General features: G+C 40.5%; 1 protein-coding gene across 2 annotated transcripts in view; it reads right to left on the bottom strand.

Annotated features, from left to right (window-relative positions):
* Window positions 1–268: 268 nt before the first annotated feature.
* Window positions 269–19,826, bottom strand: part of LOC131685255 (disheveled-associated activator of morphogenesis 1) — a 274,501-nt gene continuing 254,943 nt past the window's right edge. Inside the window, exons 5-9 of one of the 2 annotated variants that reach the window (XM_058968849.1) lie at window positions 3,407–3,561; window positions 3,189–3,350; window positions 2,563–3,123; window positions 2,326–2,497; window positions 269–2,190 (exon numbers count right to left, since the gene is read on the bottom strand). In XM_058968849.1, coding sequence (XP_058824832.1) covers window positions 1,852–2,190; window positions 2,326–2,497; window positions 2,563–3,123; window positions 3,189–3,350; window positions 3,407–3,561 — 1,389 coding nt within the window. In that variant the 3' untranslated portion in view covers window positions 269–1,851. The remainder of the gene's footprint in view (window positions 2,191–2,325; window positions 2,498–2,562; window positions 3,124–3,188; window positions 3,351–3,406; window positions 3,562–19,826) is intronic. The other variant, XM_058968850.1, reaches the window with a different exon arrangement.

Here is a 19,826-nt window from a genome sequence, read left to right as displayed (position 1 = left end):
GGAAAGAAGGGCGACAAAAAAGTAAAGAGTGTTTTAGTGGTCCAAAGCAAATGTTAGTTTCTGTCCATGAAATCCGTTGCAACAACTGCTTTATTGACCTTTGTCTCTTGGAGTGCCCAACTATGCATACATTGTGTCCCGCGACTAATTGTTTCAGATCGTCGATGTTCGTTAGCAGTCCATGCAAATTTCACCGCGGCGCAAAACATCAATCATTAGACAATATTTCCAAGGTCATGTCATCATAATCGTAATGAGTTTATCAATCTATTTTCCGACAAATTTATTCGACGCTCTCATCGTATTTACTGTATACATTCTATATATATTATCAATTTTCCATCCGTCCGTTTCATAATGAGGGTACAATCGATGGTTGGTTGGCATTTGTTTCTCACTTTCGAGAAACAACTCCAACCTCGAATCTTTACTCATTTGGTAATCAGTTCGCCTAACTCTTTCGTCTACGTTTAAAATGAACGATTAACAGATCTAACCTGTGTGAGTTTTGGATACCGTTAAGCAACATCTATATAGATTATTTTGCATTGAGTTGGGGGTCCGTTATCGTAAAAAAAATCCTTGATGTGCTCTTGAAAAGTGTTATGAATGTGTATGTCACATCGGATTTTATAAAAAAAACGAGCTCAAAATCTTGTGTCGCTTTTCTCAGGCCCTTGTTTATCTTGAGTAATAAAATTTGTGATTGATGTTATTTGTGAGATTCGCTAGTTGTGCAATCCATTATATCCTTTCGTCTTTTTCTTATCATGACTAAAATGGTTACGTGATATTATCGATCGACTTATTGCCATTTTTTGGGTCAGTAACAAAGAAAAGTTCGAAACAGGAGACAGCTACTTATACTTTGATTTTTAGTTTTAAAATCGGGGAAGCTGGTATGATTTTGGGTCACAGATTGATGCACGGTGCTTATATTGTGTTGGTTAAAACAATGATTTCGCTCGTACTCGTAAGTTTTAAACCGGGGAAAACATTACTATCATATTTGGAAAATTTCAACGGGTTTTTTATTCTTTTTTGTTGAGATTATTTTTATCGATTATCGATTACCAATTTCTAGATTATATACAGAGAATCCCTAGGTTAGGGAGCAACTGAGACCTTGCCAGTAAAGGAAGAGATATGCGTATATAAATGTCACTAGAAAGAATACTTGAGTTAAGGGTAAGGTTAAATAAATACATAAGAAATTCTTTTTTTAATTAAGACAACAATCGCCGGTTGCGAGTAGGGCGGCGGAACAGATGCAAGTGATACGTATTTTACACAGTCTCCTAGACGTAACTAATACCGTGGTTATAGGAAGCATTGCTTGCGCGAAGGATAAATCATTGGTAACTAAAACGATTGCTTCTGGCTGCTTGAAGGTTCGGTAAAACTGTACGATGCATTAAGTTTTCTACGAATGATGATTCTCTTAACTACATATATATGTCTATCGAGATGAGTTTCGCTTATGTTTACTGGTAGGCTATTTCCTTCTGCCGGGGGTGTATATAATGCGTCAGTTGCAAAGTGGCTGATCTGATCGTAAAACATGTTCAAAAATTTGTTGTATGCGTTTATATATTTTCTTCGGTGTGTTTAAAACAGTCTCTAATGGAATAACCAGAACATTTCGTATTATCTACGGTTTCTATTGTAGTTTCCTATTATTACAACGTTTTTGAGCTTCACTCACAATTTTTGGTCTCTTTCACTTTTACAAATTTACACAAAAAACACAAAGTTCCGAATAAAGACGAACCGAAATATGCTACACAAATCATGTTTCCTTCGAAACAAAAGTCCAAACAAAGTTACTACACATTCTAGATTATCTTTCATCTATTGTCGTCTGTTGACAACGCCCGTCCGTTCGCGGCTGTCTTCCCGCCCGGCGCTGTTCCGACTTCGTGGCGGTGATGTATTATTACTGCCATTGCTCGGCCCAAGACGAGTTTTGCGCGATCGCTTGAATTTGGCCATATCCTCGCCAAATACGTCCCCGGTTCGAAGAGCAGATATGAGGTCGTCAAACTCGCCCTTGTTATTCGGGTCGGCCACCGGACTGCCTCCGTTCGAGGCCCCGTTTGTGGATGGTTTCGATACTTTCAAACCGAGATTCTTTGCCACCGAGTTCAGCAGACCTTCCTTCGATTTACGCTCGATGGTGCGTTTTTTGAGCTGCGGAAAAAAATTAGTTTGAAAATTGTTTCACTCCGATTCATTGGAGTCGGTCGCAACAAAAATCACCATGTGTCTCCTTTCAAATATAGGCTACATAAGAGGCTTAGCTCCGCTCGATTAGACTCTACTTACCTCAGCTTCTTGTTTGGCTCGCTTTTCCTCTTCCTCCTGTCGCCTCCGGAAGTTTTCATTATCCTGTTTGGCTTCCATCAGCGCTGACAAAAATCCATCAAAGATACCGAAGAATTCATCCGGTTGAACAACTGAACCATCTTCCCCGAACAATCTAACCGCACGGTCAAATCTGCAAAAGCAACCAACGTTAATGACTAATTCTATCTCCAAAGCCCCACCGGAACCCATACATACCTCGTCTTCATATCCTGGAATTGATCCTCCAGTTCTGCAAATCGCACCGATGCCTGCGCATGGAATTCCCGCATTACCGGCAAAAACCGATCGCCAGACTGCGGAACACCACTGCTCCGATGGAATTCAATTTCCCGATTCACCTCAGCCAGTCCAGCTCGCAGCATCGATATGTCCTTGTCCATTTCACCGAGCGATACCTTCGAAGCTTCCTTAACGTGGGGCAGATCCTCCTCCAGCAGCAGAATATCCTTAAACTTCTTCTCAATGATCTGCACCAGATAGTGCAACAGAGTAGTACCCTTGGCTGCACTGCTCTTGGTGTCCGCCAGCCGGTTGAGTGAAGCTAATCGGAAACCGGAAGCATTGCCACGGGCACCCCGGTTCATGTAGTTACCCAGAGCGAGAACCAGTTCAAGCAGCTTGCGTAGCCGTCGCGAACGAGCTACCTCCCGTGATGCTTCCATTACGTTGGCGATTCGTGGCGAGAGGTCGCTCACCGTCAGCTGGAAGCGTTTCTTGTAGTGCAGACTACGCAGACGTTGCTCGTAGTGAGGTATTCTGAAACGGTTTTACAGTAGCTGAGTTAGTTGATATCATTGCGAAAAACTAGCATTCGAACGTACTTCGAAATTTCGTACAGGAATCGATCCGCTCGGGCGAGCGAGTCAATATCCTCGGAATGTTCGTCCAGCAGGGCGCGCTCCTCGGCCGACGGGGTGAACTTGAGCAGCTGTTCGACCATGTCGATCGGTAGCTGTTCGTTGGAGTCCATCGATAGAATGGCCCTGTTAAGAAAAGGTTATTTTATTATTGACTACATTTCTGCGACTATGCTGCATACTTTGAGATCTCCTCGTCGCTCATCTTCAGCTTGCTAAGCAGAATCGTGCAGTTCTGCGCCCGCCGTCCGTCGATAACCGAAAGAATTTTCGTCTTGTTCTTTCCAATCAGGCGCAGATCCTCGATGGAACCGTCGTTCTGGAATGGGAAATTATACTAGGGTTCTCGCCAGCTTTAGATTGAAATTGAACTCAAAATGTACGGACAAACTTAAGATTAAAAGAAAGCTTCGGTACGTTAAATGGTCGGTGTTAAGTCAGACCGGACTAAGTCGCAAAACATCAAAAAATGAAATAATTATAGCAATGGATACAGAATTTCGTCAGCTACATTCGACTCTTGCCAGATTTGAAATATGTAACAATAAACAAGAATTACGGCAAAAATTAATTTCCAATCATAATGTAAAGGATGCTGCGATTCAAACTTTAAACTCGTTTTTCTCGAAATCAATATTTTGTCATTTAGTCCGGTCTGACTTAACACCGACCAAATAATAATCTAATTCCTAATCAATGACCTATGGAACTGACATATTTTATTATATTGATTAGAATATTATTCTTTAGGCAGAAATCAATTTCCAAATCAAAAAAAGTAAGACAATTCGGTTTTACTCCAGTATCAAACAAATAACCTTTGCGCTTCCATCGGTTGGGATATTCGTCACAAAATAACGCAGCGAGCCTAAATATTATAACTAGAAAAAGCCGATATTTGTAGCATGCCAGGATTAGTGTGACATGTTGAAACGAACAGTTTAAACTTGACCATTGACTATGTTACGTCTGCGATTCCAAGCTTTTCTACATAAATTTTTGAGTCGAACAAATTCGGTATTCCACTAAGGAGTTCCTCTAGAAGCACGCATAACTCGAAGCGGACAAGCCTCTAGGCATGCTACTACTACTAGTGAGTTTATTTTTTCAACGACCTCATCCAAGTCCTTTGGAGCTTCAATCGTCGGAAGATACCAATGAAAGCTAGCCGCCCAAGATTACGGTTACATCGCCACACCTCTTCTCTGCCCGTTCGTGCATATGTTGGCCGATTTCCTACATGAAGTATGTGCAGATTTGTACTACTTAAGTATTCGGAGCCTCTCAAATTGATATCTGAACGGCCCCAAATTATGTGGTGGGCATTTGCATCACCGACGAGTATGAGGAGAAGCCCATTTCGGCCAGAGTGTGATACAACCCTTTTGAAATAGTCAGAAGGTGATGGTTCATTATGTGGCAAGTATTTCTTGTTTATTTTATTTTTATTTTATAATTAATATCAACAGACACAGTGTGGTCCTAATGATAATTTCTTAATCTATTTAAAAAGTCAAATTGTAATCTGCTACGTGGAATGTGAAGATCGAACTCGGATGAAACTCTGTTGAAAGTCCGCTGCAAACCAATGATGGCACCGTTCACTCCATAGTTAGTCCGGCGAAGAGGTAATCGGAGGAATAAATTATTGCGAAGGGCGCGAGGGCGAACGTTCATGTTTATCGCACTGAGAAGCTCGGGGCAGTCAATTCGATCTTGCAAAATATCCGAAATCGTCATAGCACGGAATAGATCCCGTCGCACTTGCAATGTATCGAGTCCAATAAGCAAACCCCGGCTTTCATAACTTGGCAGCTGGTGAGGGTTGCTCCAAGGCAATCGACGAAGGGCAAACCGAACAAATCTGCGCTGTACTGTCTCAATTCGATGGACACCGTTGAGATAATGAGGGTTCCACACAACTGAACAATATTCCAGAGTTGATCGAACGAGTGAGCAGTAGAGAGATTTCAAGCAGTAAATATCTGAAAAGTGCTTAGATATTCTCATTATGAACCCCAAACAGCGTGATGCCTTTGCGACAATATAGCTGATATGCTGTTTAAACGTCAGTTGTTCATCGAGAAAAACTCCGAGATCTTTGACGCAATTCGCTCTGTCAATTGTGGATTCAGCTAGACAGTAATCGAATCGAATTGGCGTTTTTTTCCTCGAGAACGTAATGACCGTACATTTCTTGGGGTTTAGGGTCATTCGGTTGATCTCGCACCATTCCGCAAAGGTTTCCAGTTGGCGTTGAAGGAAAGCTGCATCATGAGTATTCCGGATTCTATGGTATAACTTGAGGTCGTCGGCGAAAGACAACCGTGGTCCTTCTAAACAAAAGTTAACGTCGTTGAAATACAGAAGAAAAATCAATGGACCGAGATGGCTGCCTTGCGGAATACCAGATGAAGCACAGAACTCTTCGGATACACAATCACCTATCTTGACTGCTAGACGACGATCACTGAGATACGATTGCATCCAACGGAGAATATTAGTACCAAAGCCAAGTCTATCCAATTTTGCCACTGCAATAGCGTGATTTATCTTGTCAAAAGCAGCTGAAAGATCCGTGTAAATAACGTCAGTTTGAAGGCCGTCCGACATAGCATCTGTAACATATGTTGTGAACGACAGAAGATTCGTAGATGTTGAACGTTTCGGCATAAATCCATGCTGAGTCTCGGAGATATACTGTTTGCAGTGGCTGGAGATGGGTTCCAACACAGCCATTTCAAACAGCTTAGGAACTGCGCTTAGCGTTGTAATACCACGGTAGTTGTCAACTACCTTTTTATCACCTTTTTTGTGAACTGGAAACATGAAGGAGGATTTCCAGAGTTCGGGAAATACTCCGGTTGTTAGCGACAATTGAAACAGATGACAAAGAGGTTCAATTAGACCGGCAGAGCATTTTTTTAGAATAATAGTTGGTATACCATCTGGGCCTGCCGAGGTTGAAGCCTTCATTTTCCTAACCGCCAGTTGTACCATATTATTGTCGATATTGATAGAGTTCAAAGACTGGTATGATTGAGGTATATTGAGAGCCGCGCGTGAAGCCTGGGTCGGTGTCAACTTCTCGTTGGAGAAAACACTCGCGAACTTTTCAGAGAATAGTTGGCAGATCTCCTGTAAACTAGAGCTCATACGTCCTCCATAGCTCATCGTTGAAGGCAACCCGGATTCCTTTCTTTGCTCGTTTACATGCTTCCAGAATGTTTTAGGTTCGGACTTCAACTTACGTTGCACGTTTCCCAAGTAATCGGCATGGCAACGCTTCGATGTCTTTTTATAGACTTGGTTAACATGAACGTAGTGATGTCGCAGCACGTAGCCCCCAAACTTGGAGTACTTCTTCAGAGCGGCTCTTTTAGTCGCTTTTAACCGTCTCAGCTCGGCAGTGTGCCACGCTGGGTGCTTAGATTGAAGGCCACTTCTTTTGGGTACATAGCGATCGATAGCATAGCTCATAACATTGGAGAAGGTCTGCACTGCAACGTTGACATCATCATTGTCGAGAATTTCAGTCCAGTGGATATTCGACAGGAAGTCAATAATGCTATTATAGTTGGCTTTTCTAAAATTATAGCTGACGGTGTCAGAAGCATTGCAGTCATGCTTCACTCGAATGGCTTCAAGCAATATATGCAGGGGAGGGTGGTGTCTAACAGTCTTTACCAGGGGGAACGGTGCTGCGGTAACTTTTGGCGCGTAGTCAGATTTGCTCGAAAAACAGAGATCAAGGATTCTGTTGTTCTCGTTCACCACATTATTCGTTTGGCGCAGCAGATTTAGACTGTAGCAGTCAAGCAAACTGGTGATACCAGCATGAAAAGATGACATTTCGGGATCAGCGAACATAAATCCGTCAGAAGCAGAGCGCCATTTTAATCCGGAGAAATTGAAATCACCAACAATCAGGATCTCATCAACCGGGCTTGCTTGAGCGGAAATCCGTTCCAGTGACTCAGTATGTGAATCAATCAATGTCGAATCGCGAGTGCGATCCGGTGGAAGATAAACCACGCAAAGATAAAGTGCGTAGCCAGCCAGTTTGATTCGCACCCACACCTGCTCGACACAGACCCCCAAAGTATCGTCAATCAGTTGCGCTTTCAATCGACGATGGATAGCCACAAGTACCCCGCCGCCGGTAGCCTTGAGACTGTTGCGTGAGCTGCGATCAGTTCGGAAAACATCGTAGTTGGCACCAAATGCTTGCACTGACAGAGTGCTATCGCTAAGCCACGTCTCTGTGAGGGCGATTATGTCGAAGCATTCATCTGAACTTGCTACCAGATAATCTTCGATTACTGAATTCATACCACCGGCATTCTGGTAATATATTTGTAGGTTTGAATGCCGCGATTGATTGTCGTTGGTATCGATTTGGAAGACCCCTTCACCACTCCTGCACACAGGACCGTGACGACTGGTGAACGCTGGCTGCAATGGCTCGACTGTGGCAGGGGGATCAAGGGCTTCCATAGTGCTAGCTGCAGTGCGTCCCAGGGTGCGATGAGTCATACCAGCATAGCATAGAGTGCTTAGTCCTTCTGTGATCGTTGTAGAGCCGAGTGTGCTGTGAAGAGACGAGCTCGTTACGATGGGATTCAAATTTTGTTTTTGACATTGAAGATTCACAGCGGCGGTAGAGTTGTGTTCATCAGCAGACTGTAAGTGAAATTTACATTTATGTTATCAATGGTCATATCGACCGTGACAGCACAAATATCGCGTGTTGTGAGACCACAAGTATACAAGCACGAGGCATTTAACGTGGATTTGTCATGCTATTTTTGTTGAATGATACTAAGACGGCGTTAAGTAGCTTTCCAACGTAGAAGTTTCGCTGTAGTAGTTGTTGTACGTTTATGCTGAAGATTAATTTGTGCTACTCTAACCGCGATCGATCAGAGCATTGCACTTTTCATCACCAACACTTACAGTACAGCCACTAGAGTTTACCAAACACGTTGGGAAAAAAGTATCAAAAACGCGAGTTGATTCAATGGCGTGAAAGAACGCTAAATGTGGTTATTAGTGGTTCAATTTTTGCCTTCTAGCTCCACCAGGCTCTACTGATTCCTTATGTGGCCCTGAGTAATTGTGCAAATTTTGGTACCGATCGGTTGTGTCTACGGACCCTCCAAAAATTTCAAAGTTTATATGGAAAATCGGTTAACATTGAAAATAATTCTTAAAAAATCACCTCATCAATCAATTAATCAGAACTCTATTTATTTCTAAAGGTATTCTTCTACTGAGCTCATTCGGGGAACATTTTAGGTTTATGAAAATTCATTGGAAAAAGTTATTAACTAAAAAAGCAGCATGACTTCAAAACAAGTGGATTTTATTATGAATCACAGCAAATTGAATAGCTCCATCGTTATACAAGTGTAAACTAGACTTGCCATCTACCAGCTCACGTAAGGCAGATGCAGCTATTGAAACAGGGTTGCTATGATTAATAATAAAATCCACTTGTTTTGAAGTCATGCTGTTTCTTTAGTTAATAACTTTTCTCAGCGAATTTTTATAAACTTACAATGTTCCCCGAATGTGTTCAGTAGAAGAATACCTTTAGAAATAACTAGTGTTCTGAGTAATTGATTGATGAGGTGATTTTTTAAGAATTTATTTTCAATGTTAACGGATTTTCCATATAAACTTTGAAATTTTTGAGGGTCCGTAGACACAACCGATCGGTACCAAAATTTGCACAATGGCTAAGGGCCATAAAAGGAATCAGTAGAGCCTGGTGGAGCTAGAAGTCAAAAATTGAACCAGTCTAGTGGTTATTTAACATATGCACTCCGTATGTAAAAATGTCTCGGAAATCGATTGTATGTATTTAAAATGACCGCAAAGTATGCTATCATGCTTGTTTCGCCATAATTCCCCTTTTTGTTAATGTTTATTTTTTATTTTATTACTGGCTATTCAGCTTGGAATAAAACTGAATGCGAGTTACCATAGTTAGTGTTTCTTATGCAAAAAAGTTAAAAGAGATTCGAGTGTATATCTTCGTCGCGAGCGGTTGACTCTCGTAGTGCTCCCTTCGAGTCGGTTAATTTTCATCATTTTCGGCACAGTTTACTGCCTCCCGGTTATCAAAAGCGTGAATAACAGTGCAATTCAATGATTATACAAAGTGAAGTGGCTTATAAAAGCATTTTCGGCATATTTTCGACAGACGCGAGTGGTGACAGTTTGTGAAAATCGAATTCCGGCAAATGGAAAAAAATCTGTTCCTCGCATTACGGGCCGTCGATTCCCGATGCAAGGACAATAAAAGTGCACATAAAACATCTAGAAACACAGTGTACATTGTAAAAATAGTGCAAAATGGTTTTTTAGAGAAAAAAAATCGATCCGAAAAGTGAAAAAATATGGCAATAAGAAAAAATGACATTCAAATAATTGGCGTTTCACCAGCGACTAGCGACTACCAGGTGTCGCCCCAAAATTCTTCGTCCGAAAAATAGGTGGCAAACCAGCCGGTCGGTGCTCAGCTAATTTCGTCCGCCTCCATTGTCACCTATTTTTTTTTATTGGGTGTTTCATCGGCGGTGCTATCTTTGAAAATGAGCCGTCTTGGATATTCAACTGTTTTTTTTTACTTTCTTATTTTATTGCAAATGAGTAGAGGTTTTGATTCTTTTATATTCAGGATTACAGATATTTTGTCGCATGTAAATTTTGGGTGTTCGTTGATGTGATGGCGCTGTAAGGGAACACGTCTCTGCCGGTCGGCCAACTTTTCTTTGGACTGAGCAAGCTAATTTCTATGTTTGTTTAGGCTTTGCTTTACCAACGGGGGAACTGATCCACAGATCATTCAATGTGCTTAGGGAAAACACATGGCCTTATTTGAGTGACTTCAATCATATATGTATTGACAATTCGCGAGAGGGATCGGGGACCGGTTGGCAATTACCTTCAGTTATGTCAGCACGAAGAATAAGCGTTTTGCTGTCATTTTCGTTGGTTAGCTTTCAATTCTATCTCATGCCTCCACGCGAGTCTGTCTATTGATGACATTTGGTCCTTAGACCGGCGACGACTGGGAGCTATCAGCCTTCTACCGATAGTAGCCGAATGAGAGTGTGCGAACAGATCTAGCCGAGAAAACGATACCGTAAAAGTTCAAAAAGGAAATCAGCTCCATTAAGACTTTAATTTGACTAGTATCGATGATCGCGGGTCAATACGTACTGAAAATTCGCCGCGTCTGTTTTAATGAATCTAATTTCAAGTTCCGTTATTGGTAACAAACCCGTGCATCAGGTTAACGATCCTCTGTATTTTTCTTCAATGTTCGATATAATCGTACGTATACGTGTATTTCACAAACAATCCGATATTAGAAATAGGAAATACTTTCGTTGATTTATAACATCTAGAGCTATCATAACTCTTTGTATAACGTGTTATTACTCGGTAGTGTTCAACCCAATAAATATATCGTCGAGAAGGAATAGTGAAATTTGTCACAATACTGTCACAATAAATACTGATCCGGCCCATTATGCAGATAAGATTGGCTTTTCTAGGCAATATTCCCACGATCGGCTGTGTGGATGTGAAATTGCTTTTGTTTAGAAAACATAAGATACTCTCGGTAGCCGGCTACCCAGAGTTTAAAAAAAACCAAAAACTAAAGCGATTGTTTTCTCGAAAACTAAACTACTACCTAATAAACTATGCTTTACAGGTCGCATCATTTGCTTGGAGCGAATCCTAGACCTTATTCCCTTCCAAACCACCAACTCCGCGATACCTATGGATGAGTCTGATGAACATTCTGTATAAGATTCCTCATTTTATTCAAACGATCGCCGGGTAAAATCAGCACTGACACGAAAGAAACCACGAAAAATTCGTCGCGTGATTGAATATTATTAAAAAATATAAGCAGTGCTCCTTATAGCCGCTATCCGGAATTCAAGTTGCTTATTTTGCTAATCGTATTAATAAAACAAATGATAAATTTCCCGAATTCTCGGCAGCCGGCTGCCCAGAGCAATTATTACATGATAATGCTATTGGCACACTTACTAACAACTCTCCCCTTCCCGTGATACATGTGGAGATGCAGAGGATTCCTCGGTCTCTAGTAGCAACATGTATCGGACTAACATTCCTTCCTTTCCCAGAAGATCTGCATTCGGACGTGGCCGGCGTCGGTATTGATCAGCATGCAGGGATCAGAATAGATTGTACAATGTGGCTCATCATGTTATTCCCAAGCATGTTGTTCCAATGAACATTTTGCAACCTAATTTGGTTCTGGTCAATAACGGAGTAGCAACTACGGGCGATCTCTTATGCTTATGCTTATGCTTATGCTTATGCTTATGCAAAAAAGTTAAAAGATTGTATAGAAGATAGTAGAATTGTCTGCATAAAACATTTTAATCCGTTTTATCCCTATTCGCACCAAATGTTGGCTTTTTAGTTTAACTTCACTCAACATCTCAGAAGCATGTGCAATGTCGCTGATCAAAAGTAGTATTTTTTAAGCACAAAGTCCAAGAAAACGAGTAAAGATAGATAGAATGACAGCACGGAACGTGTGAGCCCGTTTTACCCTATTTTTTCCGAACTCAAGAGAAAAATTAAACAAGGCAATATATTTCGGAAGGAGTCTACATGCAGTTGATCAGTAGTTGTATTGCTTACGTAAAATGGTCCTGGGAATCTATTGCAGATAGTCAGAATGGCCGCATGAAATGTGTAAACCTGTTTTACCCCGTATTCTTCCTATAATTCAAGATTAAAGTTAAACCAGGTTTAACATTTAGGGAAGAGGACGAATGCGGCTCATTCAAAGTAGTTATTACTATTTTAACAAATCCGGGGAATAAATTGAAGATAGTGGAAAGGACTGCACGAAATTTGTGTAGCCGTTTTACCCCTTTTCTTCTCATAACTCAAGTGTGAAAGGGAAATCTGGCCATTTATTTTAGAAAGAGGCTACATGCGACTGATCCAATTGTGTTATTATATAAAATAGCCCGAGCTATCGCTGAAGATAAATAAAACGACCGCACGAAACATGTGTACCCGTTATACCCCAGTTCCCAGAAGTCAAGTTTGAAGTTAATCCTTATTCCAAAAGTAATATTAAAACCCGAGAAATTGCTTACAGATGGTTAGAATGACCGTACGATACGTGCAAACCCGTTTTACCCTACTCCTTCTCATATTTTGTGTTTTCAGTTAAACCTGACTACATTTCGGACACAAGCTGTTTGTGCATAAGAATTACTACTTTTCATCAGCTGCATTCAACCTCTTTCCGAGAAGCATAGCCTGGTTTAAGGGGTTACACCACTGTAGAATTTAAAAAAATCGAATGTTCAAATTTTCAATTCTGCCGCAACGCCTCTTATGTAATATTACAGTAGCGTATTGAAAACATCAACCGCGTTTTTCTGGAAACCACATTTTTAGAGCTGGCCGGAAACGTAACTCGAACAAATGATTTTTGATCATTTTGAAATTTTTACAGTATATTCAAAATTCTCCAACGACGTTCGTGGGATTTTACTTTTTTTTATTCGTTAATTTTTTTTTTTAATAAGCGATTTGGTGTTGATTTTTGTGACATTTTCAGCGTTTTTTTTTTCACTAAAAAGAGCGCCATTTCGCGAAAAAAACAAGATATCGAAAAAATCTTACGTACGTCGCTTGCTATTGTTATAAGTTATCGAAAAAACTTTAGTTTTAGGCTCAAGGTTAAAAATTGCGGGATATAGGTTTCCATTCATGGACTCTTTCCAAAAAGAGGCGTCTATGGGAAAAGGCTGTACGGCCGCCATCTTGTGACAAAATTATTCAAAAAATATTTTTTGTGCTTCATAAGTGTTATTATGAGTTTTCGGAGGAATGTAAGGTGAAACGGGTACACATGTTTTGTCCGGTCATTCCAACTATCTTCAATCGCCTCTTTCTCTGAAATTTCTGCATAAGAAATACTTCTTTTGATCAGCCGCATTCAGTTTATTTCTAAAATGTAGAACCAGATCCTACTTTATACTTGTGTTATGAGAGGAATTGAGGTAAAACGAGTACACACGTCTTGGGCGGTCAGCCTATATTCAAACTAGAGGTGTGCGCCGATGCATTTTTAATCGGCGGCGGCGTAAGCGACATATTTGGCCGGCGGCGGCGGCGGCGTCACGCCGTTGGACCCCGCGGGCGGCGGCGCGCCGGCGTGTGTCGGCGTGACGAATATTGACGCCTATGTAACTAAAAAAATTCTTGGCAGTACAATTTCTTTCCCAAATTTTCGGTTTCTATTGTATCAGGCACATACAAACAGACGTTACAGCTTGAAAAAAATTCTAAAAAAAAATCATCGCCCAGAATGTACTAGCGACATCTGTTGATCTGTTGTTGTTACACAAAATGTAATTCTCGCTACCACATCAATTTTTTTTTAACTGAAGGTCTAATAGTGCCTACCCTGCTTGCGAAATGCAAGATAATAAATGAAAGGTGGAACTATTTTTACAGTTGTGAAATTTGAAGAACGAAATAGAAAAATTGTCGATGTCGCATACTACGACTTCGCATAAAATAATGATTGCAATCGACAAATTTGAAGAATGCAGAGTAACGACTGTATTTCAATGACCCATAATAATTATTTATTGTTCTATATTTGGGAAATTAAGCAACGGTAAAACAGTTTTTGTTTTGTTTGAGGAAATTAATTCTTGTTTCATTATCTTTTGTTTCTATTTAGTCTTCTTTACTGTCGCTCTTTTAGAATCCCGCAGATATCAGGTGCCATAACCCGAGACGTTATTAATGGCATTACTGTGCAGAAATATCACCTTTAATGATCGTGTAAGGACACCTTTCAAGGTAGACACATCCCAGTTAAGCTCAGCCGGAAATGAGCCGGAATTCTGGCTGGTTCCAGTTCGTATTCCTACTCCCGTGTACGAACTGGAACCAGCCAGATTTCCAGTTCAATTCCGCCTGAACTTTACTGGGATTACTTCATTTTCCAGGCTGGCGTTTACTTTTACTTCTTGTAAGTACAAAATCGCCGCGATAATAAAGCATATACGATGCCATGGCACTACATTTTCTTTCAACGTAAGATTTTCTTCTATGTTGAATGCAAAGTATGCTAGATGTGCTGAAATCATACAGATCTACACTCTGACGAAACCTAAATATACAGAAACTATCATTCATAATAATTCCACGACTTGATGTTTTAGCTCCTGTTGGGTTGGAACTGATCACTAAACAAGTCTGATTGAAAATGGTCTGAGCGTATCTCTAATTTTCGTTGCACCTGCACACCGCCAATTTCTCCAGCAGTTCCGGGGATCAACAAATTCTAATCCATTGCATACATCTAGTTAGATTCGATACACCGAATCAATTAATTTACTAACATCCTATTATGCGCTTACTCACAGATCGGCATCGTGTTGTAACTTAAGAAATGGTTGTGAACAACTCCCGCCTTGGGCACTTCGACAAGAATGAGTTTAACATTTCCAGTCCATTTTGTTTGTTTTGGTTACGTCCTATTTGTCTGTGATACCGGGTAGATGCAACTGACACTGAAAATCTTTCCTGAGTGGGTCTAGTTCACACGATGAATAATTTATGAGACCAGAAATCTTACCCTCTGCATCGCCACATCAGTGCACCAACGTCGCGAAAAGTCAAGATCACTCTGCCCAACTATTCTTCAAGAAAAAATTTCAAAATAAGTCACGATTCAATTAATGATAAATAAACCTCGTATTGAAAATATTTTTTGTGTTTTTACAAAACTAGTTCACGCAAAAAAAAGATTCCATTCCACTCAAATGTTTAGTAGGTGGTTGTATCTGAATATGTTTAATATTTTTATGATTTTAGTTCATAACTTGATGATACATTGATTTATATTAACTTTATTGACTAAAAAAGTCAAGAATTGAACGATGTGCACTAGGGGCAGATCACTTGTGATGCATTTTTAAAAATCAGCTAAATTAAATACATTTATTTCCATCAAAATAGAAATTCGCAATGTATTTTGCGTTGCGTGTAAGACGTCAAAACCGTACAAAAAATTAGCCCTGCATTCAACAAAATGTCTAACAAAGTTAATCAGCGTAAGACGTTTGTTGAACAAACTTTTCTGCGAGGGAGTGCAAAGTTGATGCAAAAATGGAAATTAAATGCATATTTTCTAATTTGATGCAAATTTGTTATACATTTCTAGAGTGATCTGCCCCTAGGATGTGCAACGGTTTTCGTAACTTCTCGGCGTGTTATCGTGATATTTTAGTCTTGAGCTTCGGATTTTTTAGACAGAGTCACTTGTCTTATAGTTTTCTTAATTATTTCACGGACATGAATTGTGGCTAGGTAATGTATTTTTGGTGCTCAGCGCAGTTTCATTTAATTTCGAAAATTACACTGAATCTTAACAAAAGCATAACAGGGTTACAGGCCCTATTAATTTCCTTGTATCAAATGCTCGCACCTATGAGACTGGTTGCTACACAATAGCTCACATAGAAATTTCAAAACCAAAGAGTAGAGCGAATAATCCATGAATAATAGTCTGAGTTCTTTGTAATTGTTTACGTAAGTATATTAAGATTATGTGAAAGATTTATTACTTTATGAACTATATCATGAACAGTTTCACGAATTCGACTTGTGAATCGTTTCGAACATATTATGTATCAACTATATCTTGAAAGTGGAAGTGTTTTTTTGAATTTGTGGACTATTCCACGAATGGTCAATTGTAACTTATATGCTCGCAATCATAACCAGTTGACGAAGCAAGAATGGATCCATGAATTATATCCCGAGTGTCGTGTAATGATTTTCGAGAAAATATCAAGACTTTGTTAATTTTGTGATCTAATTCACAACCACTAATACCAAATAAAGATCAATATGTGATAAATCATGAATCAGTTAATGTCGTATATTCGGACCATAGACAATAGATTTGTTGATAAAATTATGAGCCAATGGTTTTCGAGTTCGCGAATTGTCGGCGTGAGAAAAAGGGTCGGCGGCGCGCCGCCGGTCTACCTTTCGGTGTCAGCGTTTGTTGAAATTTACCGGCGGCGGCGGCGTGGCGCGGCGGCGCACATGTCTAATTCAAACGATACCCTAGACTTTTATACATAAAAATCACACCTTTTGATTAGCCGCATATAGCCTTCTACCGAAGTATAAAACCAAGACTAACTTAAAACTTTATTTGTGCGAAGAGTTGAGGTAAAATGGGTATATTCGCTTTGTGAGATTATTCTTATTATCTTCAATCGATTCTCTGGGCTTTTTACACAGGAAATACTAATTTTGGTCAGCCGTTTTCATTATATATTCAATCTTGAACAAAAAAAACTCGAACGAAAGGGGGAATTGGGGCAAAAAGGGCATAATAGCATACCGTGCGGTCATAATAAATACTAGCATTTTATTTTTTCAGTCCATTTTACATAAAAACACATCTCCTGGTAAACGTCATCTAGCCATCTTGCATTTATCCATTGGAGAAGCACTTCAACTCGAGGACTCCTGCTTTTAGTCGCCTCTTACGACATGGGAGCAGGAGCCCAGCGTAGCAATTTTTGACAAATCCAATGAAGATACCAACTCTCTAACTGCAGCTGTTTCGGTGTTATAGGATGTTTTCGTTAGCACCATTTAAAAATCAGTTTTTTAAATAACTTTTGTCATATTCATTTCTTTACAACAATGTTCTCTGCAATGTTTCAGATATTATAAAAACCCAGTCAAATTTCTGAAAAAATATTGAAAAAATTCTTCGACTCCTACACTAAAAAAATCGATTTTAAAAATTTAAAGTCGATATACAAAAAAACCATCTTTGATTTGGATGAAATTTTGTTCCAAGATAAATACTTTCAAAGAAAAAAAGTTATTTGAAAAAAACTTTTCCTTGTCCAAACTGAATTTCTTTTTCAGTGTGTTTTTATTCAGAGTCCATAGCCCAGGGACCAGAACCCAGAATCCCGAGAAGAGAACCCAGACTCCAGATTCCATAGCCCAGAGCACCAAGGAGAGTGACCAGAATCCAGAGTCGCTAGTCCTTAACCCAAAATGCTGAGCCCAGAGTCCAAAGTCCAGAGCCCCTAACCTAAAATAGTGAGACCAGAGTTTAGAGTCCAGATTCTAGAGCTTAGAGTTTAGAATTCAGAGTTCAGATTCGATAATCCAGAGTTTAGATTCCATAGCCCAGCGACCAGAACCCAGAGACCCGAGGAGCGAACCCAGAGCCAGGAGTCCAGAATTCAGAGTACAGAGTGCATAGTCCAGAGTTTAGAGTCCAGAGTCCACAGTTCAGAGTCCAAAGTCCAGAATCAAGACCCAGAGCCCATAGCTCAGAGACCACAGTCTACAGTCCAGAGTCCATAGAACAAAATCTCGAAGCGATAGCTCAGAATCCAGAGTTAAGAATGCAGAGTCCAGAGTTCAGAGTACGGAGAACTAAGTTGTGAATCCTGGGTCCAGAGCCCTCAACCCAAATTACTGTGGCTAGAGTCCAGAGCTCTGAGACTAGAATCCAGAGCCCGCAGTACTTAACCCAAAATATTGGGGCAAGAGTTTAGACTCCGGAGCACAGAGCCCAGAGGCCGGAATCCAGAGTTATGTACTCTCACAGAATCTCGAGGCGAGAGTCCAAAGTCCAGAGCACAGTGTGAAGAGGGCAGCATCTAGAATTCAAAGTCCAGAATCTAGAGGTCAGAGTCCAGAGACGACAATCCTGAGACCAGAGTTCAGAGTCCAGGGACCAGAATCCTCAACCCAAAATACTGAGCTCAGTATCCCTCGATCACATCCCAGAGTCCAGAGCCCAGAGTGCAGAACCCAAAGGCCAGAATCCAGAGTCCAGAAACCAGAGTCCTCAACCCAAAAATACTGAGGCCTGAGTTCAGAGCCCACGGTGCAGAGCCTAGAGTCCAGAGCACAAAATCCATAGTATAGAGTCCCGAGGAGTGAGCCCACAGTCCAGAATCCAGAGACCCGAGTGCAGAGCCTAATGTTTAAAGTCCAGAGTCTAGAGTTCAGATTCCAGAGCCCATGGTTCAAAGTCCAGAGTGCATAGTACAGAAATTCGAGGCCAGCGCCAAGTATCCATCATCCAGCGATGAGACTGAAGTGCCCAGAATCTAAAGTTCAGCGTACATAGTCCAGAGACCATGTAACCCGTCAGGGTAACAATTTAGCACTAGGTGGAAATATACTCTTTTTTGTGTATACACTCCGTAGAGTGTATTTGTTTGCGTAATATTTTGCTCGTGCTATTCGGTACCGTTCACATTTATACGATTTTCGATTGTTTGACACCGGTGTAGTGGAGTGCACTGGAACTGCACCATTTTTGCACTTTCTAGCAGATGTCAGAAAACTGGGTAAGTTCCATTGGCACTTCTGCTAGAAAGTGCAAAACCAGTGCACTACACTACACCGGTGTCAATCAATCGAAAAGCCTATTAGAGTTTTTTTTAGTAAGTTGATAACGGACCACGGCAACGAGAAGACTTCGACGATAATTTTCGCGATAGTTTACCGCCACAAGAACAGTATTGAAGTGCGCGTGCCCGTGGTTCGGGTGCTCGTTTGTTTAGTGGTGCTGGATCGCCGTTGGGGGAAGCTAATTACCTAACCGCAAAGACGCACCAAACCGCCCTCGCTGAGAAGGATAAACCGAACGAGTCTTGCTCTCCTTCCCAGCTAATAACAAAGGAAGGCGAAGCCGGGTGTACAGCGGCTCCCCCTAGGCAGAACACTGCGGTGTCTTCCGGGGATTCTTTGCGGGCAGCAAAGAGTCCGGTAATTCGTCACCACTGTTTAACTTTGATTTATACAATTGTTCCATAATGATAATTTTACTAGAACTGTTCACTAGGGTCGGACAAAAAATAGATTCCAGCTCCGAGCAACTTTTTGGGTACCATTTGGGTCCTAGAACATCTGTGCAAATTCTTAGCTTGATCCCTGAAACTATATTTTTGCGCCCACTATTTAAAGTTTACATGGGATTTTATATGGGAAAATTAACTTTCACAAAATAATTCCTCCAGGAGTCGCCCATTGCTTCTTAAAAATAAACCGTTATATGGCTTTTGTAGGAAATTTAACACAGAAACAAAGTCTCATAAACTACGAAACGATCTGACGCTTGAGAAAAAAGTTATTAAGCTGAAACCAATTGATGCTCTGACGATTGATAAAATATTCATTTTTTCTAGCACCACTGGTTTGGTTGTCCAATTATACGCAATTTTGTTTTGATCTTCTCTTAATGTCTCCAAATCATTTTTCTATACTGTCTGGACACTTCGCAAGAGTTTTCAGGGATAAATTGAGTCTTCTTTTGTACATAATAAGAGAAAATTAAAGATTTTGTATATAATTCGACCGTCAGCAGCAGTGATGCTATGAAAAGTAAATTTTTCATCAATCTTCAAGGCATCAATCGGTTTTTGCTTAATAACTTTTTCCACAAGCATCAGATCGTTTCGTGGTCTTCTCGACTTTGTTTCCTTGACAAATTTCCTATAAAAATCTATT

This window comes from Topomyia yanbarensis, chromosome 2 (assembly GCF_030247195.1).
Source record: "Topomyia yanbarensis strain Yona2022 chromosome 2, ASM3024719v1, whole genome shotgun sequence".
In the NCBI taxonomy this organism is placed as follows: domain Eukaryota; kingdom Metazoa; phylum Arthropoda; class Insecta; order Diptera; family Culicidae; genus Topomyia; species Topomyia yanbarensis.
The sequence above is the reverse complement of the archived record's forward strand: the minus strand, read 5'-3'. Positions and strand labels throughout refer to the sequence as shown.